This window comes from Populus euphratica, unplaced genomic scaffold (assembly GCF_000495115.2).
Source record: "Populus euphratica unplaced genomic scaffold, PopEup_1.0 scaffold75.1, whole genome shotgun sequence".
In the NCBI taxonomy this organism is placed as follows: Eukaryota; Viridiplantae; Streptophyta; class Magnoliopsida; order Malpighiales; family Salicaceae; genus Populus; species Populus euphratica.
Genome location: NW_011499866.1, coordinates 145,342 through 171,737, shown reverse-complemented (window position 1 = coordinate 171,737; position 26,396 = coordinate 145,342). Strand labels below are relative to the sequence as shown.

General features: G+C 33.8%; 2 protein-coding genes and 3 long non-coding RNA genes across 8 annotated transcripts; 3 read left to right on the top strand and 2 right to left on the bottom strand.

The window, feature by feature from the left end:
- The first annotated feature begins 260 nt into the window (after nucleotides 1–260).
- Nucleotides 261–10,535, top strand: LOC105126086 (uncharacterized). The gene is made up of 3 exons (XR_842351.1): nucleotides 261–273; nucleotides 5,976–5,980; nucleotides 10,452–10,535. It is a non-coding gene; the product is annotated as an uncharacterized LOC105126086 (long non-coding RNA).
- On the bottom strand, nucleotides 9,449–12,640 carry LOC105126087 (RNA methyltransferase family protein). 3 transcript variants are annotated; one of them, XR_842352.1, is made up of 3 exons: nucleotides 12,373–12,596; nucleotides 10,620–11,803; nucleotides 9,449–10,285 (listed from the first exon to the last, which is right to left on the bottom strand). XR_842352.1 is itself a non-coding variant. In XM_011026831.1 (2 exons), the coding sequence occupies exon 2, from the start codon at nucleotides 11,779–11,781 to the stop codon at nucleotides 10,699–10,701; it is 1,083 nt and encodes a 360-aa protein (XP_011025133.1). In that variant the 5' UTR covers nucleotides 11,782–11,819; nucleotides 12,373–12,640; the 3' UTR covers nucleotides 10,585–10,698. The 3 variants fall into 3 exon arrangements, 2 of the variants coding, with proteins under 2 accessions (XP_011025133.1, XP_011025132.1); XM_011026831.1 differs by lacking the exon at nucleotides 9,449–10,285 and having other exon boundaries at nucleotides 10,585–11,819; nucleotides 12,373–12,640; XM_011026830.1 differs by lacking the exon at nucleotides 9,449–10,285 and having other exon boundaries at nucleotides 10,585–11,803; nucleotides 12,373–12,595.
- Nucleotides 12,641–13,402: 762 nt separating this feature from the next.
- Nucleotides 13,403–16,714, bottom strand: LOC105126085 (uncharacterized). The gene is made up of 2 exons (XR_842350.1): nucleotides 15,775–16,714; nucleotides 13,403–14,966 (listed from the first exon to the last, which is right to left on the bottom strand). It is a non-coding gene; the product is annotated as an uncharacterized LOC105126085 (long non-coding RNA).
- A 1,818-nt stretch (nucleotides 16,715–18,532) lies between these two features.
- Nucleotides 18,533–25,758, top strand: OVA5 (Lysyl-tRNA synthetase, class II). The gene is made up of 14 exons (XM_011026828.1): nucleotides 18,533–18,890; nucleotides 19,236–19,454; nucleotides 19,554–19,665; nucleotides 19,819–19,927; nucleotides 20,231–20,288; nucleotides 20,547–20,615; nucleotides 22,808–22,915; nucleotides 23,244–23,336; nucleotides 23,456–23,560; nucleotides 23,723–23,929; nucleotides 24,168–24,262; nucleotides 24,625–24,715; nucleotides 25,056–25,232; nucleotides 25,318–25,758. The coding sequence occupies exons 1-14, from the start codon at nucleotides 18,651–18,653 to the stop codon at nucleotides 25,408–25,410; spliced, it is 1,776 nt and encodes a 591-aa protein (XP_011025130.1). The 5' UTR covers nucleotides 18,533–18,650; the 3' UTR covers nucleotides 25,411–25,758.
- LOC105126083 (uncharacterized) lies at nucleotides 20,622–22,497 on the top strand. 2 transcript variants are annotated; one of them, XR_842349.1, is made up of 2 exons: nucleotides 20,622–21,468; nucleotides 21,662–22,497. It is a non-coding gene; the product is annotated as an uncharacterized LOC105126083 (long non-coding RNA). The 2 variants fall into 2 exon arrangements; XR_842348.1 differs by having other exon boundaries at nucleotides 21,648–22,497.
- Nucleotides 25,759–26,396: the final 638 nt, after the last annotated feature.

The following is a 26,396-nucleotide window of genomic DNA, read 5'->3' as shown; positions in this document are numbered from 1 at the left end:
ACTAGTGATTAAAAATAAAATATTGAACAACTAAAAAATCAGGGATACAATAAAAAATTAAAAAAATATATTAATATTTATATTTAACCCACTTATATAAAAAAACAAATTAACAAAGAATTATTGCTAATAATTTTACCGGTCCTGAAAGATTTAGAAATAGATGAATGAAACTTTCATTGTATACACTGAGAAAAAATATATTTTATAAAATTAATAATAAAATTATTATTAAGTAATTTTAAAATATAAATACTTGAAAAAATAATTACAGTGTAAAATTTTTTATTTTAAAAATATTTTTAAATTAATTTAAATTAATTTTGATTGATATAAATTAATACATAAATTTTAAATTGATTTTTTTATATATAACACATATCTATATAATATATAATATTAAATATTTATAATCTGTCTCTTTATTTTAAATTTTCTAGCTCTGTAATTGTGTGTGTGTGTGTGTGTGTATATAAAAGCTCAGTGTACACCAATTGAAGCATCCAATCAAGCTCGCATGCATGCATGGATTTTAAATTCTTAAGGCTTAGGAGATTTAGGATATCGAGAGATCATCTCGTGTCCTGCACGTTCATATTTCAGTGCGTGTATATATATATATATATATATATATATGTACATATCATGCTCTCATCGTTTACACGTATCGGATTGCGTTTCTCTTCATTTGAAACCACACATAAAAAAAAAGAAAAACATGATTTTCATGTTTTTATTCAGTGGATCGTGCTAACAAACATCCACTGCAAATCTATTTGTTATTACAGTATGATTGGGTTTTTTAAAAAATTATTTTTTATTTCAAATTAATTTATTTTAAGTATTTTTTATGGTTTTGATATGCTTATATAAAAATAATTTTTTTTAAAAAATATTATTTTAATATATTTTTAAATAAAAAATAAACAACAACCTGTGTTTTTTTTTCTTTTTTTTTTTTTTCCCGATCATAAAATCTCATTTAAGGAATAAGACATGGAATCCAACTTTCGGGGAGTAGTGGTAATTAATCCCATGCATGAGGCAAATGGGGCAAGACAAGGGATTGATTGCACCTGACCATGCTAGAATCAGTGGGCACTCACCTTCTACCTTTTGCTGGCTCCCCTCCTCCAGTGCCAGTCCTGTGAGGTGAGCTGATGTGACGTGTTGTGTTGTGTTTTTACCCTTTTACTATTCCACTCCGAAATTTTATTAAGCTTTTATCTTTCAAAAATGATTTTGAAATAGTTTTTTATTTTTTCAAATTATTTAGATATATATTATTTTAAAATAAAAAATATTTTGAAAAAAATCACACTGAGTACCTGTTTTGATGTGCTTATTTTAAAAATAAAAAATATTATTTTAATACATCTTTAAATAAAATACATTGTAAAAACAAATAAACATTAAATTGACAGTGTTTTGTTTATTTGTTTTTAAAGATTAATAGATAAAGATGAATAGGCATATTGTGGCGCTGCCACCTCCATTTTCGCACCCAACGGATAAATATTTGAATGGGAGGTAATTTTTAAATGATAACAGTGAAGATGGCAATTTATGGTCATTGGAGAGACCAAACAGAGATTCTTCTTCCCAAGGAAAGGGCCCTCTCTGCCTTCAGCCTCTCGTTTTCTCCCCACCAAGGCAGTGGCCGAGGCAGTGCAGTAGCTCTTATGTCCTCTTTGACGCCTTCACTTCCCTCACGCGCCCCTCATTTTTTACTACACAATCGCCACGCGTTATATCATATAGCTCTTTATTTTTTTATTTCAGAAATATTTTTGACAAAATTAAATATTTTTTTATTCATTTTTTAATTTATTTGATATTAAAAATAAATTTACAAATAGTATTTTAATATGTTTTTAAATAAAAAAATATCTTTAAAAACAATATTACCACAATATTAAAATTATAAAAACCATGTCAATTTCAACGTTGTATCACAAGGACAGGAGTGAATAAAAAAATAAATTAAATTGAAAAAATAAATTAATTAAATCATAAGAAAAACTAACTAAATTGATTAAAATTTTAAAACAGTTGGTTAGGTTGATTTTGATTTTATAAATTTAAAATTAAAAAAATCAAACTAAACTAAAATAAAAAAAAATGAAAAAATCGAGTCAGAGTGAAAAATAAATCAAACCAAAAAATGAGCCAAATAAAAAAATATAAGCCAGAAATAATTTGTATTATTTTTGTCTAAAAAATCAAACCAAATCGAGATCAATATATTTGAACTGGTTTCGATTAAAAAATAATTTAATAATTTTTTTAATAAAAATCAAACTGAACAAAAAAAATCATTTTCAAAGTTCATGGTTTAAAGTGCATGTTTGGCAACGTACTAATTTTTATTGTTGGAAGTAATATATATTTTAATAATTTTTAAAAATATAAAAATATTATTTTATATATTTTTAAAAACTGAGCCAGGAATGATTTGAATTATTTTTATTTAAAAAATTAAATCAAATTAAAATTGGTTGATTTAAACTAGTTTCAATTAAAAAATAATTTGATTATTTTTTTAATAAAAATTAAACTAAATAAAAAATAATTACCTTAAAAATTCATGTTCTAAAGTGCATGTTTGGCAACCTACTAAATTTTATTGATGAAAGTGTTTCTTGTATATTTAATATTTTTTAATAATTTTTAAAAATATAAAAATATTATTTTATATATTTTAAATTAAAAATATATTTGAATAACAATATCCACGCATTATTATGTACACATTGAGAACTCAAACCTTTAAATGTATAAAAGCTCAGTGTACACCAATTGAAGCATCCAATCAAGCTCGCATGCATGCATGGATTTTAAATTCTCAAGGCTTAGGAGATTTAGGATATCGAGAGATCATCTCGTGTCCTGCACGTTCATATTTCAGTGCGTGTAATATATATATATGTACATATCATGCTCTCATCGTTTACACGTATCGGATTGCGTTTCTCTTCATTTGAAACCACACATAAAAAAAAAGAAAAACATGATTTTCATGTTTTTATTCAGTGGATAGTGCTAACAAACATCCACTGCAAATCTATTTGTTATTACAGTATGATTGGGTTTTTTTAAAAAAATATTTTTTATTTCAAATTAATTTATTTTAAGTAATTTTTTGATATGTTCATATAAAAATAATTTTTAAAAAAAAATATTATTTTAATATATTTTTAAACAAAAAATAAACAACAACAGCATTCGTATCTATTCGAACCTGTGCTCTTTTTTTTTCCCGATCATAAAATCTCATTTAAGGAATAAGACATGGAATCCAACTTTCGGGGAGTAGTGGTAATTAATCCCATGCATGAGGCAAATGGGGCAAGACAAGGGATTGATTGCACCTGACCATGCTAGAATCAGGGGGCACTCACCTTCGACCTTTTGCTGGCTCCCCTCCTCCAGTGCCAGTCCTGTGAGGTGAGCTGATGTGACGTGTTGTGTTGTGTTTTTACCCTTTTACTATTCCACTCCGAAATTTTATTAAGCTTTTATCTTTCAAAAATGATTTTGAAATAGTTTTTTTATTTTTTCAAATTATGTAGATATATATTATTTTAATGTATTTTAAAATAAAAAATATTTTGAAAAATCACACTAAGTACCTGTTTTGACGTGCTTATTTTAAAAATAAAAAATATTACTTTAATACATCTTTAAATAAAATACATTTTAAAAAATAAAACAAATAGACATTAAATTGATAAAGATGAATAGGCATATTGTGGCGCTGCCACCTCCATTTTCGCACCCAACGGATAAATATTTGAATGGGAGGTAATTTTTAAATGATAACAGTGAAGATGGCAATTTATGGTCATTGGAGAGACCAAACAGAGATTCTTCTTCCCAAGGAAAGGGCCCTCTCTGCCTTCAGCCTCTCGTTTTCTCCCCACCAAGGCAGTGGCCGAGGCAGTGCAGTAGCTCTTATGTCCTCTTTGACGCCTTCACTTCCCTCACGCGCCCCTCATTTTTTACTACACAATCGCCACGCGTTATATCATATAGCTCTTTATTTTTTTATTTCAGAAATATTTTTGACAAAATTAAATATTTTTTTATTCATTTTTTAATTTATTTGATATTAAAAATAAATTTACAAATAGTATTTTAATATATTTTTCAATAAAAAAAATATCTTAAAAAACAATATTACCACAACACTAAAATTATAAAAGTTATAAAAACCATGTAAATTTCAACGCTATATCACGGAGATAGGAGTGAATTAAAAAATAAAAAAGTAAATTGAATTGAAAAATTAAATAAATTAAATTATAAGAAAAACCAACTAAATTAATTAAAATTTTAAAATAGTTGATCTGTTTGGTTTTGATTTTATAAATTTAAAATTAAAAAAATTAAACCAAACTAAAATAAAAAAACTGAAAAAACCAAGTCAAACAAAAAAATAAACCAAATAAAAAAAAAGTCTGAAATGATTTGAATCATTTTTATCTAAAAAATCAAATCAAACTGAAACCAGTTTGAACTGGTTTTAATTAAAAAATAATTTGATTATTTTTTTAATAAAAATCAAACTAAACAAAAAAAAATCATCTTCAAAGTTCATGGTTTAAAATGCATGTTTGGCAACGTTAATATTCAAATTTATTAAAAACATTCGGTCCGAGTTGAGTTTGGGATCAGCAAATAACCGGGTCGACTATACATCATAGTACACAAACGAAGTGACGTGTACCGAGAAATCAAGCGCGGAGGCCGTAGAACGTGTGGCAGCAACAGGATCCGTACACGTGTAACAGACTCGTGCGAGGAGAGTTGAAGATTGAAAAATCAGGCGCCCGTGAGTAAACGGCACACGTCACGAGGAAACCGGGGCAGAAATGGAATGAAATACAAGAAGAGGATTGAGTGCTGGAGGTGAAGGGACGCAAGAAAAGAGAATCCGATGGGAAAACGGTGACCAAGTCATCATCAAGCAACCGTACCAACCAGTATTTATTGTTATTAAACACTAAATTATGACTTTATCAACTAATTGTCGTAATTGAACAACCGGCAAAGGTTGCGAGAATGGTAGAAGATGAAGGTTTTGATCACTCGAATCTACGATGAGATTATATAAATGATTGCTCTAATAAACTACTGGTAAATGTTCAAATTAGATCGGGCAAGTGATTGCTACTTGCAATTTTCATTAGCAAAGTTACTGCATTGCTTATCAACTGTCAGATCTTCCATGATTAGAAATATAAGTTAGTATTTAAGCTAATTTTATTATTTTACGGAGTTTTTTTCATATTTATTACTTTTATTTTGAGTTTTAACTCAGTTCCTTTAATGTTTTTAGATTTGGTTATTATGACTTATCTAAAGATTTTGCTCACCTCTTGAATATTGTAAATATATTTAAATGGAAGATAACAAGATTGTGAATTTAAATTTACATCTTCAATCCCTACTATTTATTAAAATTTTTATGTTTTTTATACTAGCATTGTCATAGTAGTTCTCGTCAGCATTGTTAGCTTTTATTTTGTTAATATTATTTTTAAAAATAATTTTTAGTTAAAATATATCATTTTAAAAAGAAAATAGTCGACTCGTTTTGGTTTTCCTATAAGCCCAGAACCCGGGTTGGTAACTGGATGAAAATTTATAATTATGATAATTCGAACCATTAATTCAACCAAGGGAATAGTAATTAGACCACGGGGTCATTGTAAAACGTGGGCATCCGTGGTTGGATCAAGCGGTTATTAATAGCATGCTACCGATTATCATACCACATTTAAAAGTTGTCAAAGCTCTTCAAATATTGCTACTCAACCACAGGATTCGTAAGACGTGTCAATAAATCCATTATCTCGACGTCTGGAATATTTTAAATAAAATAAAATTAATATTGCTCGTGAGGGAATAAAACATTTGAAGGAGGAGGTTGATGCCACGAGTCGCTCAAGAACAGACAGCGGAACCCGTAGCCTTTGTGTGATGTGTTGGAATATTACTATTTTTTCCAGGACGGTCCGATGGAAAGAGATTATACCCTTTAAAGTGAGAATACGATACCCTCAATGCATGATTTTTTCAAATATCTTATTCTCTGAAAAAAAATATGTTTAACTCTCAGAATATATCCAAGTTTTTAAACAAAAATTAAGAAATAAAATCATTGATTAAATCTCGTCCGAGTGGGTAGATAACAAAAAAAAAAAAAAGGAATTATTTTTTATGCAGGTGCTGATGATGCAATTTACACGGGGTAGACGAACCAACCCTTGTCTTGTACAGCTGTACACACACGAGTGAAACACGTGCACGCATACATACATGTGTATGGCTGCGTCTTTCTTCTGTCTGCTTGCATCACTGGTCCATGGAGTGGATGGGCCCCGGCGAGTGTGTGTCAGGGACGGTTTTGCATCCCTGTCAGTAGTTACATGACTCTTTTGTTCATTTCCATGACATGGCACGTGGTCATCCCTGCACGCATCATCATCATCTCTTTGATTTGTGTATGATTCCGGCCCCACTCCCTCCGCAATTACATGTGTGTGGCTGGGGCCCCTCTACAAAGTTCATTTATGTTGCCTCCCTCTTCTCCCCTGTATAAATCAGCGCTCCTTAACAAATAATAGAGCTCAATTCGCCAATAATATTGTTGTTCTGAAACAATAAAAACATGTTTAAATGTATTTTTTATTTTAAAAACACAAAAATTCACAGTGAAATAAGTTAGAATAATCAGAGGAGATGTCGATCGCTATTGCGGGTTTAGTTGCCAAATCACAACCCATCTAAACAGCCAATGCTGCCATCACATGACCCTTCGAGGCTTGTTCTTATTTGAAATAATTAAATAAATTTGGACATGTTGTTGCTTCCCTTTGGTCCGTTAGGTTTTTTCGAATTTGTCTTTGCACGTTTTTTTAACAGTTAAAATACATATATAATCCCTGACTGGCAAAAAATAAGGCTGCTTGGGAGGGCATTTCAGTCTTTGCGAACTAGCTCTCTGTAATATTCATATGCTTTGGTCCTGTTTATTAATTTTTATTTTTAAAATATATCCCGTGAAAGATACCCTTGAAAGCATGCTATAAGATTTAAATTGTTAAGGGCAACACAATAACTTTATTGTAGAAATATACAGTAATACATGAGCGTGTCCATGTTGAAGCAATTAATTCTTTTATAAGATAATTTAAGTTTTATTTATATCTGATTTCGAATTCTCTTCTATAGCTACTTTGAACAGGGGTTTTTTTTCCTTCTATTTTGGGTGATTTGAAAGTAGTTTTTTTAATATATATATATATTGAGTGCAGATAATAATGTAAATTATGCTTAAAAAATATTCCAAATGCTTATAAAGGTCAAGGAATCATTGTAATTTATGATAAATACAAAAGGGCTTGGACTCTCTTTAAGTTCTTGTTTTCCCCTCTTGATTCTGTCCGATACATTGAATATTATTTGATATCTGCCCTTATAATTTGGGCATTGATAGGGTCATAATCCAAGGCTTAAATCTTTAAGTGGCAGCACACAAAAGAGAACTCAGCAAAAGCTTCGGCACCCAGCGCCCCACGAAGCAGAAAGCTGGAAAGCTAGCTCAGTGGGAAAAGGCAGCCCTCCCTGGATATAACTTCAAAAAAAAAAAAAAACAAAGGTGAGGCGTCAAAGATGCCTTTCTCAAGATGGGTCAATGCATATATTTACATGTAGAAACACGGAAATGAGGTGGAGCCAATGGCCTTTTTTTCTTCTTTTGCTGTCCATGATTGTGCTATCTTCTCTTTAGAAAAAAAAATAAAAAAATACTAGCAGTGCTTCAGTAGTCAGCTCTTAGCCTGTGCGGAGGGCATTGATGTTCCCTCTTATTGAATAATAAAATTCAAGGCCCCACATTAATCTGACACATGTGCCGTGATTGGTGTTTGGGGTCGCCACTCCTAGTTGTTCTCCAATATTTGCTTGAATAATTGGCCCATATTGTTGATTTTCTGTGTAAAATAAAACCGGGTGTTTCACCTTTCTTCCTACCGCATGAACAAAGGGTTGGTCCAGTGGTAAATCACCTACTCTCTCTTGTGGCCGAGACACGGGTTTTTGCTTGTGATAACTTTAAATACTGTGATCAGGAGCACGCTTGAGAAAGCGGGTGTGGCTGCGATGCAGTTCATATTTTGATGCTTTTAGTTTGGTAATTAACGTGAATTGCACCATAACTGATTTTGAAGCTTTTGGTTTGGTACCTTGCGTTCGCAAATGGAATGTCACGCTGGAAGCTTAGAAGGGCTTGCATGCTTCTCATTTCTAGCAGCAAAAAGAAAAAAAGTTGTTCCATACCACACGTCATTTCCCTAATCTATCATTTGTCAATAACGGCTACCAAAATCTGGCTGTTTTATAGTTGAGGGTATACAATGTGCTCGTTGTAATTTCTCGTAACACTTTCATGTAGATAATTTATGTTTTGCCATTAAGTTTTTCATTCTCTAAACCAAATGGAATGTGTGGCATGTAGGATAATACTAGCTTGTTCATGTTTTCCAGTCTACGGCTCTGCTGATGTTTATCTGCTGTATTTACCTGTACTGGGAATTTTGGCACAAAACTCATGAGATGATACCTAATGATAAGGGCTTTTGGGTGGAGTTTGCTGTTAAGGTTGATTTGAGTGATGATCCATGGAAGCTAGAGTGCGTACGATTCCTCTAAACCTCCCAAGTCAACAACCAGCACCATCTTCAACGCAATATCTAATTTAGCATCCAAAGATTGACTAACTACTTTTGTCCATTCTGTAATGCTTTTCCCAGCTTACGCAATTTAAGCAGGAAGGGGAGGAACATAGACAAGCAATTGGACACCCATCATAATTAGCTTTGGATCATCTGTGGAAATTACGCCAGGCGAGAACAAAATGCCTGCGCACAGTGTCCTAAACTCTGTCCCCATACAGTTCTTCCATGACTTCAAATTGTCAAAATATTCCTATCAGAATACCACATGGATGAAAAAGATAACAATTTGCAGCTATAATTGTTAAAATATTTCAATCACGCACAAAGCATCACAAACATGACTTTCTTCAAGAGATAATGGAGTATGTACGGAAAAGAAAAGCAATGATAATGAAGGTGAATCTGCTTTAGAGCATGGTTAGCGATTACAATCAAAGAAATAAAAAGAAGCTGAAACAGCATGAAAGTAAAACGTAACAAACGAGCATCATTTTGGTTCCAGCAATGCCAGAGAAGGAAGGTGCAACAGGTATTTAGCAAAATCCTAATGAAATCACATTACATGAGAGTGACAAGGGAATTGCAACAGAATTTAGTTTTATGTATTAGCATAGCATGAACTGCTTGCTATTCCTGAAGAACTTTATAATGAAGAAGTTTAATGGCATTCCAGCAGGCAACAGCATTAGGGGACTTCAAAGAGCAACAGCAGAAATGCAAAATATATTATATAAATGGTAATATGATATCCAGAAAACAAGACTTTCGACATCTAAACTGCAAAACAATGAGATAAATGTAAGAAAAATATGCTGAGAAATAGAAAATTTAACCACATGTAGTCGACACTAGTCTTCGAAGAGAATGTCATCAGGTGTACAATGACTTATCCATGGACAAAATTCACACGGGATGGAAGCTTATGCCTCTGTCTCTGCTTTTGGTTTCCCTTCAAGACCCTCCTTGCTAATGCATTTACAGCAAACTTTATCAATAGGAATAGAAGCAAACTCAGCCATTCCATTACTCTTCACTTCCATGATCGCATAGTCCAAAACCAAAGTCCTCACAATCCCTTCAATATGCTGTTTTGTCACGTCAACATCTGAGTCTTGACAACTGTTGATCAAGCCTGCAACTTCCTCTGTGGCCACCTTCAGCGTTTTTATTTGGTTTGTACAATACGGTTTTAGTGACTTAATAAACTCTGTATCGAGGCTCCTTTCAACATACCATGCCCCTCCAATGATTTCCTTCGAGGGCTAAACTCTGTTGCCATGAAATGTAACCTCACCTTGTTCTGGATGTTCACTACCTTTTAAATCAAAATTCTGACCTGCGGAGGAGTTTTATTTACCACACTATCTTAGAAGGCCGACTTCTTTTTTCATGTCTCTGGTCCAGATTCAAATGTTTGCTTCAGATCACATCATACATGATACATTTGAGGTTCAGTTAGATACCAAGCTGGAGAATTCAATTCTAGCCATTTTCTCTCAAAGTCTCAAGGGATGGAGGTCCTCGTAAACTGCTCATTCTTACTGAAAGAACATCAAAACTGAACTTTATATGTGATATATCAAAAGTGAAGCAGTTTATACAGGATTTTAAAGCATGAAGTTCCAATTTTATGTTAGGGTCACAGATATGATAGACATCATGTATGCTGCTATTGGTGGCCGAGAATGCGCTATCATAAATTTGAAGAGAGCGAAGGTACAGTTACTCTACACGCAAAAGTATCTCATAAGATCTATACATTCATGCCAAACTAACCAAATAAGTGCTAATTTTTCAATCTCAATGTATTCGGGTCATCAATGATATGAGAAAGGGGCACTGATAACGATGATATTATGATTTCATGGATATTACTATATCTAGTTACACTGCAGACATAACTTGTCTTGCAACTTCCTTGGTGGCTGGGAAAGAAACATTTTATGTTACTTGCTCATTGACGGAACCCAGTCACAAATCTTTGGATACCAGCAAAATCAGACACAATGTTCAAATTACAAAAGCTTCCTGCAATGTCATTTTGCATGTAATCTACAAGAAACTTGCATTGCTTCTCCCCGTTGGTTTCAAAAGCAAAAAATCCGCCAGGTTTCAACATTGCAGCAGCCCCACTGCAAAGATGAAGAAGATAATCTATGCCACTTGCACCACCATCTAACGCAAGTCTTGGTTCATGTCTACCAACTTCAGCTTGTAGTCCAGAGATATTGTCACTAGGTATGTATGGTGGATTACTCACAATACCTACAAGTTGTCCTTCAACATCCTTTAACGGCTCAAACCAATATCCTTGCCTTACTTCAGTCACATGCTGAAGGCCATACCTTTGCACATTAAACATTGCCACTGAAACTGCGACTGGGCTTAAATCTGTGGCAATAACTCTCCCATAACTCCTCGAAATCTTGCTAATACCTATAGCAATAGCACCGCTACCAGTACCTACATCTGCCCACAACCCTTGTCCCAATTCTTCATTATTGGAAACCGCATCGCTCACTAGATCAACAATCAATTCTGTCTCTGGCCTTGGAATCAACACCCCTTCTTGCACGCTCAGCACCAAGTCCCTCCAGTGCTCACACCCTACTATATACTGGAAAGGCCTCCTCTCTTCAATCCTCTGCTTCCATAACTGGTAAAGATCATCCAAACTTATTCTTAACATGACATTCTCAATTCCATCTAAACTATCATAATTACAAGCGGCAAAGGAAAAGCATGAGGAGGAGGAGCGGTTTTCAAGTGAGTCCTCTAGGAGCCAATTTAGCTCCCGGCACAGAAGAGTGGAGTCAGGGCCATCATCAGACTCCACAAAAGACGACCCAACGGAGGAGGCAAGGCTTTTTGCCCATCCATGCCATTTTTGAAGGTCTGATGAAGCTACTGAATAAGTGGGCGGCCTCAAAAAGAGAGGAATTTTTGGTTTAATTGTTGTTAAAGATGGGATTGAAGAAGAGAAAATCGATGCAGAACAGCTGCTATAAAAACATGCTCGGCTCAGGCCTAGCTTCATCTCTCTTCCTCAATGTAATCACCTGTCAAAAGCATATTCTGACAGATTAAAATTATTGGTGAACATTTTGTTTCCTCAAGCACTGGATTATTCATTTGCATTGGATATTTGTTTATTCTCTATCAACTTCATTCAAGCCTTTTGTTTTTGTATATATGGTAACAAGGGTACAAATTATTTTGCAATAGTGTTCTTGGATTGAAAAAGCATCAATCTGATGCTTTCAGCGGGAGCAGGCACTTTCAAACGCATTACCAAACATGCACTTACTAATTAGTGATCAAAAGCTTTGTTATCAATACAAAAGAGAAAAGGAACTTATAGACGAAAACCAATTTATAAAGATAAAGATTTAAGCTTTAACCACACAATTAATTGCTTTTAGTCAGACAAAGAAAACCCAGATTGGGTTTTCAATGAAACAATCCTTATGTATATGAAAAATCTAAAAATCTCAAACCTTTGATTAGATTGGAGTTAGTTCATAAGCTTTGCACCACACACACACACACGCACTTTTGTGCTTCAAAAGGCAAAGTCTAACTTTAGACATGAGTTAAGGAAAAAGAAAGGAGTAGCAACAATACTCACCACATGAGACAGCCGACGCAGAAGGCCGGACGGCGGAGCTCGGAGCAGGGGCAGAAAGAGGCACCGCTCAGTTTGGTGATTGCCTACGCAAAGGCCAGAGAGATATCGCTGGATGAGAGTGTTGAAAACGCTTCGTTTTACTTAAAAAGGGTTTTTTTAGATCAAATCCATTTTATTTTGGGGAGATCTCAATTTAGTACCTGACCTATATATTTACACAATTGAGTCCTAACCTCGCATATCTTATCATTTGGATCCTAGGCATTTCCTCAATTTCTCAACCGAATCCTTTTGTCAATTTCCCTAAGCATTTCTTATTTCCCCTCAATTTTCGTCTAAAAATAGCAATGCATGTTCAATACTCAAAAAAACACTTAGAAGCTAAGAAAAACTATAAAAAAAATAAAAAAAGAAATAGAATATCTAATCGTCGATGGTAATGTCAAATTTTTGGGAACTAGAAGGGTAACAATGAAAAATTTTAAACATAAGGACAAAAGTGAATCATGGATGATTCTATAGGGAAAAAATGAAGTTTACACCAAAAAACCACGCAAGGCTCAAGCTTTGATTATGAATCACAAAGTTGATCAAAAAATACATATATATTAAAATGAACTAATACCATATTATTTTGACAATATTTTTCAAGTAAACAAATTAATGATGAGAATAAATTTAGGTTGGTTTTTTTTTAATCTTTTTTTTTTCTATTCAAATTGGTTTAGATTCAGATATACCGACCGATTCTAGTTATAAAACAGTGGTTTGAGGTTGAGTAGTTCTTCAATCTTTGTTGCTAGTAGTACATATAGTAATTACTGATCTTCCACATTCATATGAAATCATTACAGACAGAGTGCGTGGGTTGAGCAGTGATTCTTAATTTGTGGAGTGCAATGCTCTTGCTGTTTCTCTAAGCCATATGGATTATGGAAGAGAGAGCAATTGCAATGGCAAGTGACAAGTTCCTTCCCTTCTCAAGAGAGCATGTTTTCCATTTGAATAGCACACGAAGGAGCAGCGCAACTTGCTTTAACTGCACTTGCAAACTGTTCATGAATTCAAACGAGAGAATCCAGTTTGTAGCATGGTTTAATCATAAACTGTTATGAACAATAAAATGAAGCTTATACAACACCAAATTCATGTAAAACCCAAAACAACAGCATTCCTTTGGTCTGAACAATCCAAGAGTGGGAAGAATTGCAGTTCTAAACAAGATGTCTGCTTGACAATTCTCATCAAAATCCCAATTTCCCAATGAAATCTTGGAGCCATCTACTCAAAATCATCGTCAGAATCATGTTTCACCCACCATATCGAAATCCTACAATGATTTGCTTGTAGAAAACTGGCTAATAAATATAGAATCATATTATTTAATGCATTCTAGCATATATGCTTTCAAAGTACTCTACCAACAAAGCACTTCACCAGCCATTAGAAAAAAGTAAAAAATTCTCTTAGTTGTGCACTGCCATCCATCTAATGTGGGGAATCTGCAAAACTCTTGTTTCTCCGCCAGCACAACACAATCTGCAACTCAAGAAAATTCACAAATCCTTCAATACTGATTGATATGCACGCACAAGTGCATGTGTGCCTGCACACACACCTTTGCTAAATTACTTATAGATTAGCCACCCGTGTAAGTTCTCGCAGTCCATTTAACATAGTTACAGAGCACTTAAAAAGTAGGTGCTGGCATCGTTGCACCATCAAATGCACAACTGAGAAATTTCAGGATGATAACAAGGGGGGCATAGTCTTATTAGGTGCCAAAAGAACAAGATGAAAACCCACTGATGTACACAAAAACACTATAAAGGACACGCTTGTGTCTACACACAAGATAGAGCAGACAGCTGCAAAAAGATTCATGCACCGAGGGATTTTTTCTGTTTTTCCTTGTTCACAAGGTACATGAAAGTGAGATATAATATAACAAGTCTGTTTGCAACACAATTCTTTTGTGAGGCTGGTAGTAATTTAATCTCCAAGAACAACCTAGTTGAAAGCAACTCAGTCTATAAGCAATCATGCAGAGTCTTTCATGATTTATTTCAATTGCTTGAATAGAAATCCTATCCCATCATCTATGATCATACCAGAATTTCTATCAGTGTTTATATCAATAACCAAAGAGTTCTGAGATTTGACACGCCTGCATAATTAGAAACAAGATTAAATAAGGATACACCAAAGAACCCGAATGAAATAAGGCCAAGATCGCAATTTTGTAATGGTCATACGTGTAGAGAATTATTCAAAAGGAACGAAACAAGGATTCCCAAGAACTTAAATATGTACACGTAGTTGCCTATCATATATTTTGCATAGGACCTGTAGTCTTAGCTATAACACAGCCATGGGATATGATATTTCGTAAAATCAGAAATAAACTAAATAAACTACTTACAACGATTCAGCGCTGTCAACACTGACTGGTATACAAACAAGATGAACATGAACAAGATCCCTTTAGTTGTCTTACTCAGCTGGAAACTCTCTCTCTTTTTTTATGTTGCAGATGAAGTTGAAACGTGTGTACAATCATCTATTCCAGTCCTCTATCAAGATAAATTCTACATCTGCATAATAGACAAGATTCTAAGCAGTCTACAACAAGTTTCTGTGTAAAATATGAAACTTCTTAAACAGAAAGCTTGAGAAATTACAACGATTATTGACAATTGCACTTCCAATGAAATCAATCAACAGATAAGTGGTGAAGTTTCCTAGATTATGTATCTTCTATCTCTAATAGGAAAACTAAAAAGTTCAAGGTGATCAAATAATTGATTATCAAGAATATCAGCTACTCATAAAGATCTCATTCACATCAAGAGAAAAGTTTGCGTCTTGGAATTGGAATATAACAATCTTTCAAGGTTAGATGATGTTGGATAGGCAAGAATCAACTTTGGTTCTGCGCAGCATCCTCACAGCGAAAAAGTTTAAGACAAAGAAACAATCACCAATTAGTGGAATCCTACTAGATCCAAGTCCAAAACGGACATAGCGCTCGATGTTTTGTATGGCATATGAACACATACAAGCCAGCAAATTCCGAGGATAGCAAGCAAACTTTTCTTTTCAAATCTTCTCCATGGCTATGACCTCAGCCTTTTAACAATGTCATCACTCATCAAGATGCAACCATGCACACATAAACATCAAAAAGAAAGGGGAAAAGCCAAATTGAAGCATCCAAAGAGAATCTTGAAAAAAGCCCCACAAACTCACTACATATACTCCATCTCCACTAAATCATCATGAAACACTAATCCTAAAAAACCCGACAATTTCCTCTAAAAAAAAAACCCCACAAAACAAAAGAAACAAATTAAACACATAATACAAGGTAAGGGAGATATATCGAGAGGGAGAGAGAGTTACCGTGCACAAATGATAATACAAATTGGAGTAGATCAGTCAGAGTCATAGTATAAGTATTCAACTTCAGCAGAGGACGAAGAGGAAGAGGCACGATCATGATGATGATGAGCATATGAATGATGAGGATGGTCATCATCATCTGATGATGTGGATTGATAAGTATAAGAAGACAAAAAGGAATCAGGTGGTGGCAAGCACAGGAAAGTCCAGATGTAAAGAGAAAAACGGCCCAGTTGTTGAAGAGGGAAGCAGCAAACGAGATCAAGAAGCTGGTGACTGCTCACTTGATCTTGTAACCCCATGCATGCTATTTGTTGCCATACGTCTGCTGATTTATGGGCTACTGATAACACAATCAAGCTGCTAAACACCATTTTTCTTCTTTCTTTGATCTCTGAACTTTTTTTTTTTTAAGACAGATTTTTATCTCTCTCCAAACTGTCTTAACTTTCTTTTTTGTTGCCTGTAACTGTAGCTTTGGTCTGGGTTTTGCTGTTACTCTCCTGTCTTTGTTTGCTGGTAGTTTTCAATCTCATGTTGCGATTTTTTTTTCAGATTTAAAAAGATTAGAAGATTGGAAATTAGTGGTAATGACACATATATGGATTTATTTTTTTACTGCCAATGGTCATAGCCAATTTATGGAGGGTCAATTTCCTTGGATTGACAATCAAAGTGGGATTAGCTTGAGAGCAAGAAATATCGTGGACATGGATCCATTTGGGACAGTACAAGGCTGTTAGAACTGAAACCCAGCTAGTTAATTTTGTAAGAAAAAACTGATCCCGTGGAATTTATTCTTGATCTTTAACAACACCGGACACACCTTGGAGGAGCAGTTCCTCTTCATCAGTGAAAGTGTTGAGTAAATTGTTCCATGCTGCGAAGCTTCATGTGAGTTGTGATCAGAGTACTTCAGAGAAACTGAATTATACGATATTGCCCTTGTAGTTTGGACCAAGGAAATGGGGTCATAATTCAAGGCTTGACCTTTGGTTATATATATATATATATTAAGATTGGAATGTTGGGTGCCATAGTTGTGCCTGTCTTCTCTTCCGTGTGTGATGCTAACCAAAGGTCAAACCTTGAATTATGACCCCATTTATATCTATTATTTTAATATATTAAAAAATATTTTTATAAAAATACTTTGCGTTGTGCTATAAAAACGTAAGTACAAGGTTTAACAGTAAAGCCAGTAGATCACATCTGTAAACCTTGGATGAATCAAACGCACATAGAAAAAATGAATAAAAAAATCTGTGAGCATAGTAACTGTGGGCATCAAAGACTTTCCCGTACGTGTCGCTCTAGGTCTATCTTATATTTCAAGAAACAGGCAGGGAAGGTTTTGATATTGCAGTAATTTTTCTATATCTAATTTATAAAAAATTATTTTATAAAAAATTATTTTAATTAAGGTTAGTTTGATTTTTGTATATATTTAATTAAAATTATAATTAAAAATAAAAAAATAATTTTTTTTAATATATTTGGTTAATAATACTTTTCAAATTGAGATTATAAAATGAATAAAAAAAGACATATATTAATATTAATAATTTTTAATTGAAATATCGTAAATTCAATTACTGTTATTACATCATAAAATAAAAATAGTTTATATAAAATATTTTTTATTGTTTCATTAAATTATATTATGTGCAATTCCATCATTTACAAAATCTATCCGATAAAGATTATAACTTATATAATTCTCTAAACATACAACAATATTAGGTAAAATATTATTAGAAACAAAATTGAGATTACTATTAAATTTTATAAATATTACATCATTATACAATCTTTTTCTAATTAATTATATAGTATTATTAAATAATATTAAACACTAATTTTTGAAAAATACAATTAAATATAAAAAAAATAATTTTTTTATTTCACTAAATTGGATGAAATCCAATACATTTTCATTCAATTATCAACAATGAAGACAGCAGAAGAAAGAGAAACATCTTCAACTTATTTTTTATTACCCTGCATTTTAAATGTAAAGTATAATAAATTCCACAAACAATAAATCACATTTAATAATTAATTAAACAGTTTATTTATAAAAGCAGAAGTAGCACAGGAAACAAAACACTCTCTATGGCATAAAATATTATTTGCTTTCTCTCTGTTCCGTCATTTTTAATAAAAAAAATATATAGATAAATTGATTTTTTATATACTATTTCAGGTGTAAATAGCTTGTGTAAGATTGAATCTTGAGATATAATTTGTGTATTGTCATTGTTTTTTTTTTCTCGAGAAATATTAGATCCATGTCATATTAGTTTTATTCTCAAAAGTACCTTAGATATTAGTTTCTACATAAATATAATTAATATAAAAACACATTATTCATCACCGAGTATAAATTTATTTTTCACACCAAATCAATGCCAATTAAATTTAAAAATATTTTCTGATCAATTTATTTTTAATAAATACTAAATCTTTTTTTGGTAATTTAAAAAACACATTATTCTAAAAACATGATCCCAAATTCCCAACACATAAAACTTGGCTCATTTCTTTTGAAGATTTTTAAAACCAGAAAATAAAAAAATAAAAAAAATATATCAATAATATTTTTTTTATTTTTTAAAAATTATTTTAAAAATTAATACATCAAAATAACTTAAAAATATCAAAAATATATTAATTTAATTTTTTTTTTAAATTTTTTAGAAAGCTGTTTCAAAAAACACTCCCTTGTGCCCTTAGTGGGTGGGCTGGGTTCAAGAGAAAATGGAAATTCTTGGGCTCTGAAAAATTCTCAAGCTTTCCTCTTCCTTGCAGAGGATAACATCATAGAAGTAGCAAAAAAACAGAAAGCAGCATAAGCTAAGCAAAGACAGAAACAAATGGAGGCATTGAAAATATGGAGTCTGTCTTCAAAGCCATTCACTCTCAGACATCTCCTTCACTATGCTTCTTCCAGCGCTTCTGTCACCACCACCAAACACTCTTATTCCATTCATGTCTTTCGCTGCTGCTCCACCACTTCCACCACCACCACCAGAACTGCAGGCCGCAACCGCCGCCAGTCCTCCTCCTCCTCCACTTCTGACCGTGATGCCATTCGTGCCCTTCGCTTGAAAAAGGTTTCATCTTTTTTGGTTTTGTATGTGCCCATTCTGTGTTTCTTGGTTGTTTTAGTTTTGTAGTCAATTTTGGTTACTGGGGTGGTTGTTTTTTCTTTTCCTTTTCTTTTCCTTTTTTTCTCAAATTTAGTGTAAGGATTCAAATTTTATGCTTTCTTCAATAGAAAAAATAATTGGGATGTTGACATTCTCTTATGAATTAATCATTTATAGAAGGATGCTGGATATTTCTTTTTTGGTTTTTGTGTGGCAATTGAATGATGATTAGTGGTGAATTTTAAGTTTCTGAAGTTTGGATTCAAGGACAATGAGCTTGTCTAAGATTTTATTTTGAATGTTTTGTAGGTTGAAGAATTGAGGAGCAAAGGACTTGAGCCCTATGCATATAACTGGGATAGGACTCATACTGCCAATCACCTACAAGAGATATACAGATATTTAGCGAATGGTGAAGAGTCGAACGGTGAGAGTGATCAAGTATCTATTGCTGGGAGAATTGTTGCGCGTAGAGCTTTTGGAAAGCTTGCATTTCTTACTCTTAGAGATGACTCTGGGACAATTCAGGTTTGCTGATTTCAGTTTGATTCGAAAATTTTGTAAGATTTTTGTTTTTCACCTTGCAAGTTGAGCATAAGCTAAAATTATTAAGTCCTTTTGTTATAGCTTTACTGTGAGAAGGATAGGCTTTTGAATGATCAGTTTGAGCAGTTGAAAGCACATGTTGATATTGGTGATATATTGGGTGTGATTGGCTCAATGAAGCGCACAGAGAAAGGTAACCTTTTAAAGATAGGACTAGCTTCGGTGAATGCTTTGCTTCCTGCATTCATTCTTGAACCTTGACATTCAACTTACCTTATCAACATCTTTCTATGATCGTTTGTTTGCATTAGTTAAACTTCATTTGTTTTCCTGGTTAATCCTTCAGGTGAGCTCTCTGTTTGCGTGAGTTCTTTCTCGATTCTTACGAAATCTCTGCTTCCACTGCCAGACAAATATCATGGTCTAACTGATGTAGATAAGCGCTACCGTCAAAGGTAAGGAATGCTCAATTTCTTTTTAATTTGGGAAACACTGCCTGAATTTTGTGACGACAAGGTAATGTGATCAAGAATAAATTTTCCTATGGACAACACTTGATAAGTCGTTTAATAGTAGAGTTAATAAAAAAGTCTTGCTGGGGATCTTATTACTATGTGAAAATATTATCGAAAGGGTCTCCTAATTGCATGACAAGGTAATGAGACATTGAAATGATATAAGTCTGTTCATTTATTTTTCCATTTTATATTTTTTATTCATTTTTTGTTATTTCCTGCACTCATATCATCAATGTTTAGGTATGTTGATATGATCTCAAATCCTGAAGTTGCTGATGTGTTCCGTAAAAGAGCAAAGGTGATACTTTTCACCGCTCCATGTAAAATTTTCCCTTCCCTTCTCTTCATGCATTATATTGTTGAAATTGGAACTGAAAAAATGCAAATTTTGTGATTCTTCTCTGGATTCAACACATGGTTGCTTTTGCATTTCTCGATCATCCCATTTTATTATCACTGGAGTGAGACTATCTCATGCACTGATTTTGTCGATGCCATGCATAATAGCTTAAGATGTAATGATGCTACTCTTTTTTTTTTCACTTTCTGTTGGCAGATTGTTTCAGAGATTCGCAAGACTGTGGAATTGTTAGGTTTTGTTGAAGTTGAGACTCCAGTTCTCCAGGTTCATTGCTATCCCCACAGTGCTTTTTGGTCTTGGCATCTTTCATCTGATCATCTGTTGTTTTATGGGCAAGATGCAATGTATTTTATTTCGTGTATTCAAAGTTGATTTTGTTTATTGTTGAAATGACATCCTCAATTGATAAGCCTAGACTACATGGAAGTGTTTTCATTAGGTGGCCGCCCAAGTGTGATAAAATCCTAGACTTTCACTTTCAAAGCTTAAGTGATCTTGATTAGATAGAGACGGGGGTCTGAAAAAAATCAGGTTCTAATGCCTTAAGGGTGAAAGGGCACCACTGGAGGTTTTTGGGGCAACCCTTGTATATTTCAAAAACCCTTTTAAGAATGATGAATTTCGCCTGGAACCTTTGCAAAACCAACAGTGGAAAAGCTAAGGCTTGAGAAATCATTAGGTTTGGGCTGGTCTTTGATTAGCATAGAGTTGTGATTTTTTTTTTGTTTTACCTTTTTAGGACTTTTGGGACACTAATTGCACATTACATGGTGGTGTTTGCCTTTGTTGTGGTTTTCATATGGGGAGAGAAGAGGGTTCTCCTTAGAAATAGACTTCACATGTATATGCTGGTTTTGTTTTTGATGTGGGATTTAATTCACTTTGTGTGCTGTTAAGTTGTAAGCTATTGTGTATAGGAAAGAAAAAGGTTATCTGGTAAAAGGATGAGATCTGCTCCTTTTAGTTTGTTGCTAAAGATATGCATGTCTTGTGTAGAGCATGTAGGGGGGTTTTGGCAACACAAAGATATGGTGAAGCACAAGGTTATTAAACTCGTGAGTTAACTCGTAAAATCTAACGATTTACGAGTTAACTTGTATATACCATGTACAATCAGGTTAGAAACTCGAAAATCAACAAACTTGGTCAAACTCGCTCAACTCAGATCGAGTTTACGAGTTTGACAAACTTTTCAACTCTCTGTATATTTGTTAGTTGACAAACTCTTCAACTCTTTGTTGATCACTGTGTCCATCTCAAACTCTTCTATATCCTCAGTCATGCACTCTGCTATAGACCCCTTGTTGCAGATTTCTTGAAAAGGAATATACTCAAATATCAATAAAGAAGGAAAGACAGAAGAAAAACACCTTGGAGGTCTAGAGAAGATCACCGGAAGCAACACGGTTCCAGTTACGAGAGACAACAATGCATCATGCCACCCTGTGTGCATCAAGTCCCTACTAAGCACATCCAATGGGTCTTCACAAAGGGGAAGGCCTCCTTCCTCTCTCATCTTCTTTCTTTGCTTTCCTTTCCCATTCCTTTCCCATCGTCTCCATTGCTAAAGCCAATCCCTCATCCATATCCTTACTGTGGTTCTCCTGAAATTCTTGATTGTTGGTCTGTGCCATCGAAGTGGAAGAAGAAAAAGGAGGAGGAATGCGAATCATATTTGAATTTTTCCTTTTTAGTAAAGTTTTATGTTTTCTTTGCTGTTGTGTTGTGAGAGTGGGATTCTGCCCAATCTCACTGATTTACATTGCTTTGTGAATAAAAATATCAATTAGGAAGGAAAGACAAAAGAAAAACACTATGGATTGACTTTGTGATTAAAGTCATAGAAATTGATCCTTAATTATTTTTTAAGTTTTAATTAATTATTTTGAATTGTTTTAATGTATTGATGTTAAAAATAAATTTTTAAAAAATAAAAAATATTATTTTAATACATTTCAAAGTTAAAAACATTTTAAAAAATAATATTTATCATATTATTAAACAATTGCTAAACCCCACACTAAGTTATTATTTACTACTTGATTGAAATTGTTAATATATAATTAATTAAAATATTTTACTTATGATTTTACGATTTTATGATTCGAGTTTACGATTCGAGTTTATGTTGTATATTCTGTGTCATGTCAAAAAAGTGTTTCTGACAACCTTGGTTAAGCATCTAGTAGCTGAAGGTTTTTGCTTGAGATTCATGTACTTGGTTTTTATTGTTAAAAATTGTTTTGTATCTTTATGTTAATGAAAGTTGTGAGAAAGGAGATTGGAAAGTTGTTCTAAAATTTCATTTCATATTCTGTTTCCTTTTCTTTTCCATATTGTCATTGATACTCTCCATATTTATACAATAGTCTTTTGTTATTGCCTGAAATATATTATTAGTTTTTCTTCTACTTTGATGTTTTGGAACTTGGTTTTTAATTGATTTGATCTACTAGGGAGCAGCTGGTGGAGCCGAAGCTAGGCCATTTGTGACACATCACAATTCACTTGGAAGGGATCTCTACCTTAGAATTGCAACTGAGCTTCACTTAAAGAGAATGCTGGTGATGTTATACTCTTAAATCGTGATTACATACTTCTCTAATAAAAATATTCTATTGGTAAACTTAGAGAAAAAGGGGAAAAAGGGTTATCAATGAGGTGGCTATAACAGGATCCATTGATTTAGAAACACATGACAGTGGATCATTTACCATTCATCTCCTGTAGCTTCACTTTTTTTCAGAGACTTTAACACTGGATCGATTTCCTGCTCATGTTTATCTGTTCTCCTCTAAGGGACAGGAAAAACCTCAAGTGCATATATATTCTTCTTTAATTGGTAACTTTTCTTCAGCTTTACTTAACAAAACTTGTAACTTGTAATGTCAGGTTGGGGGATTTGAAAAGGTATATGAGATTGGCAGAATTTTCAGAAATGAGGGTCTTTCACCGCGTCATAATCCTGAATTTACAACAATAGAGGTAATCTCTTGGTACTATCATATCCAATCTATTTCTGTTGCAAACTGTATGCAATCCATTTTGATGTTTTATTTTGTTGAGTGAAGCTCTGATTCATATTGATATTAGCTTGATCATAGATGTATGAAGCATATTCGGATTACCAGAGCATGATGATCATGGCAGAGGAAATTGTCACTCAATGTGCTCTTGCTGTTCACGGCAAGCTTACCCTAGAATACCAGGCAATGACACTCTTGCAATATGAGTTCTGCTGCTGAGTTTATTTTATATGTCTCCATGAAGATACTTCAAAAACCTATGCAGGTTTTATCAATTTAGCACTTAATAACATCTCAGAGAGACTGGTTTTAACTCTGCAAAACTTTTGTACTGCTTCAATGCAGGGTGTAGAGATTTGTTTAGAGCGGCCCTGGAGGAGGGAAACCATGCACAATCTTGTAAAAGAAGCCACTGCTATTGATTTCATTGATTTGGGTGATGATCTTGAAGTAGCTAAAGATGTCACCATGAGGACTCTTGGATCTGGACTTGAAGGTAAAGACAAATCTGCCATTGCGGCATGTCCTTCTGTTGGGCACCTCGTTAATGAGGTAAATATGTTTTTACTTTCTTCTTTCAATTATATTGGCAATTTGTTTTTTCAGCCATTTTCCAGTTGAATGCTTCTTCTGTCTTTACACTTTTTTTGGCGAGTTCTGTCTTCAGGCTCTTCAAAATGCTTTATTGCTCAAAATGTTTAGTCTTTTGACATGGGTATATTTATTATATTTTATTTTACATGATATCTTTTGCACATTCTGAAGATTATCATTTAATTTATTTGGCCAGCTTTTTGAAATCATTGTAGAGCCAAAGCTCATGCAACCCACATTTGTTTTGGACTATCCTATTGAGATATCTCCTCTAGCCAAGCCACACCGAAGGTACAAAAATTTACAAGCCAATGATGCAACTGTTGAAGTTCTTCCTTTTCCAGTGTTATAAAGCATACGAGTGTTTGTCGCTCAACTATTCATACTTGAACTCCTGGATGTTTTCTTGGGAAGTTATTCTTTTAATTCATCATTATACTTCATTGACTTGGACTCCAGCATGAACTTGGTGTGGAGCAGAAGCATATTGGTGCAACCACTCCTTAATGTAATATGCACTCTTTGCATGCATGGGGCTTTGTATGCTGAGATGAAAAATTTAAAAATAAAATTGGTTATCATAAATGAAAAGACAATTGTTACAGTTTTTTCTTTAATTCTTTTTGGTAATCTGTTATTCCTTTCCACAACAGGCATGTAGGCTTGACCGAGAGATTTGAACTATTCATCTGTGGTCGTGAAATGGCGAATGCATTTTCTGAATTGACTGATCCCATGGATCAGGTAACTTAAGTGCCAGCTTACTATTTTGCTCTCTCTAATCGCTGCTGCTGTTTCATTTTTAACAATTGTGTCAGCTTACTATTTTGCTCTCTCTCATCGCTGCTGCTGTTTCATTTTTAACTATTGACCTTTTCTGACATTTTTGGATATTTAATTTTTTTTCCTGTATGAATTATTTCATTTTGTGTTTCAATAAATGTCTTCTTGGACTCTTATAATTCCATTCTTGTTATTTGGTTAGCATATAGATGACATAAAGCTTCATTAAAAAGAGAAAAACAAATAGTTTCATTTCCATTATAAGACAAAAGATAAGACTGTTAATTTTAAATGGTGGCAGAGAGGACGCTTGGAAGAGCAAGTGAGACAGCATAATGAGAAGAGAGCTTCAGTTGCTTCAGAAGCAGATGGTGTAGATGGCAAAAGCAAGAAAGACGATGATGAATCGTATGAAGTAACCCTTGATGAGGACTTTTTAACAGCTTTAGAATATGGAATGCCTCCAGCTTCAGGAATGGTATGGCCATCTCTTTTGTTCTATAATTTTCTTTGTATCTATTTTTACAAGCCAATCGTGATGGAAGGAAATGGTTTTGTCCCAGGGACTCGGAATAGACAGACTGGTGATGCTGTTGACAAACTCTGCAAGTATCCGAGATGTTATTGCTTTTCCCGTCCTCAAGATTCAGCAGTAGATTCAATAAAACGACTTGGTGGATTGGCTATGGCAATTTCACCCACCTTCTGGGCATCTGGCATCAACACGACGGACTTTGACCCACTTTAGCTGTGGTCAGACCAGGAGCAGGCAAAACCAGACCTTGTTCAAACTGTGTTGGGTGCAAGGCTGGTTGCGAGGTTCACATGCCTCGTCATCCTCACCCATATTTTGACTATTTAATTTTTTTAAGACATTACCATTACATATTGATCACAACGATTAGATTGATATTGTTTCTCAAGGCATTGAACTGTGTTTAAACCTCATTTTTAAAAACAAGAAACGTATCAAAAGCGTCAAGACTGATGGCCTCGGATTATCAGTGGCAGCAGCAGTACTGAAAGATAGATGGACCTTCCAAAAGATGCATGCATTTAAGCATTCCTATTTCGAATGGCAGTTCAATTAAAAAAAAGCAAAATATTAGAAAAAAATTCGAAGGAACTGTGCGCCGCTGCAATCACAAGGTTTTTAACGATTGGTTCTGTTAATCCAATAGCTCATGTATGTTCTTTACGAAAGATCCTCTGTGCAGCCGTGTGTTTATACACTCCATTAGTCTATCTCACCCTGAGACTTTTGACAAGTTTTGAAGGTTCTAGGTTGGAAACAGTCCACCTTCAGTTTCTTCAGTTCATTTGTCGTGCCAAATAGAAGACCATAGTGGGGATTCTGTAGGGCACGGGAGAAGCCGAAGAGACATAAAAGAAAAGTAATCAATCATTTATTGTAACTGTAATAACTACTAAGTGGCACAAATCACACATAAATAAGGGAGGAAAAATTAAAGTAATGGCAAGGAAGAGAGGAAGGTGGAAAGTAGCGCAGCGATCGTAGATGAGGGTGATAAAGTTCTGTATTCAGCGTCTGGAAATTTACTAATGAACACACTCAATTATACTCTCAAGCTATCAGTCATAAGAGGCTTTCATTTGATGCTGGACAAAGACATGCTCTTGT

Bases quoted from the DNA above. Each gene is read 5' to 3' on its own strand.
- LOC105126087 (XM_011026831.1), bottom strand. From the start codon at position 11,781: ATGAAGCTAGGCCTGAGCCGAGCATGTTTTTATAGCAGCTGTTCTGCA.
- OVA5 (XM_011026828.1), top strand. From the start codon at position 18,651: ATGGAGGCATTGAAAATATGGAGTCTGTCTTCAAAGCCATTCACTCTC. The intron at 23,930-24,167 runs GTAAATATGTTT...TTATTTGGCCAG, and splicing joins TTGGGCACCTCGTTAATGAG to CTTTTTGAAATCATTGTAGA. The intron at 24,716-25,055 runs GTAACTTAAGTG...AAATGGTGGCAG, and splicing joins TGACTGATCCCATGGATCAG to AGAGGACGCTTGGAAGAGCA.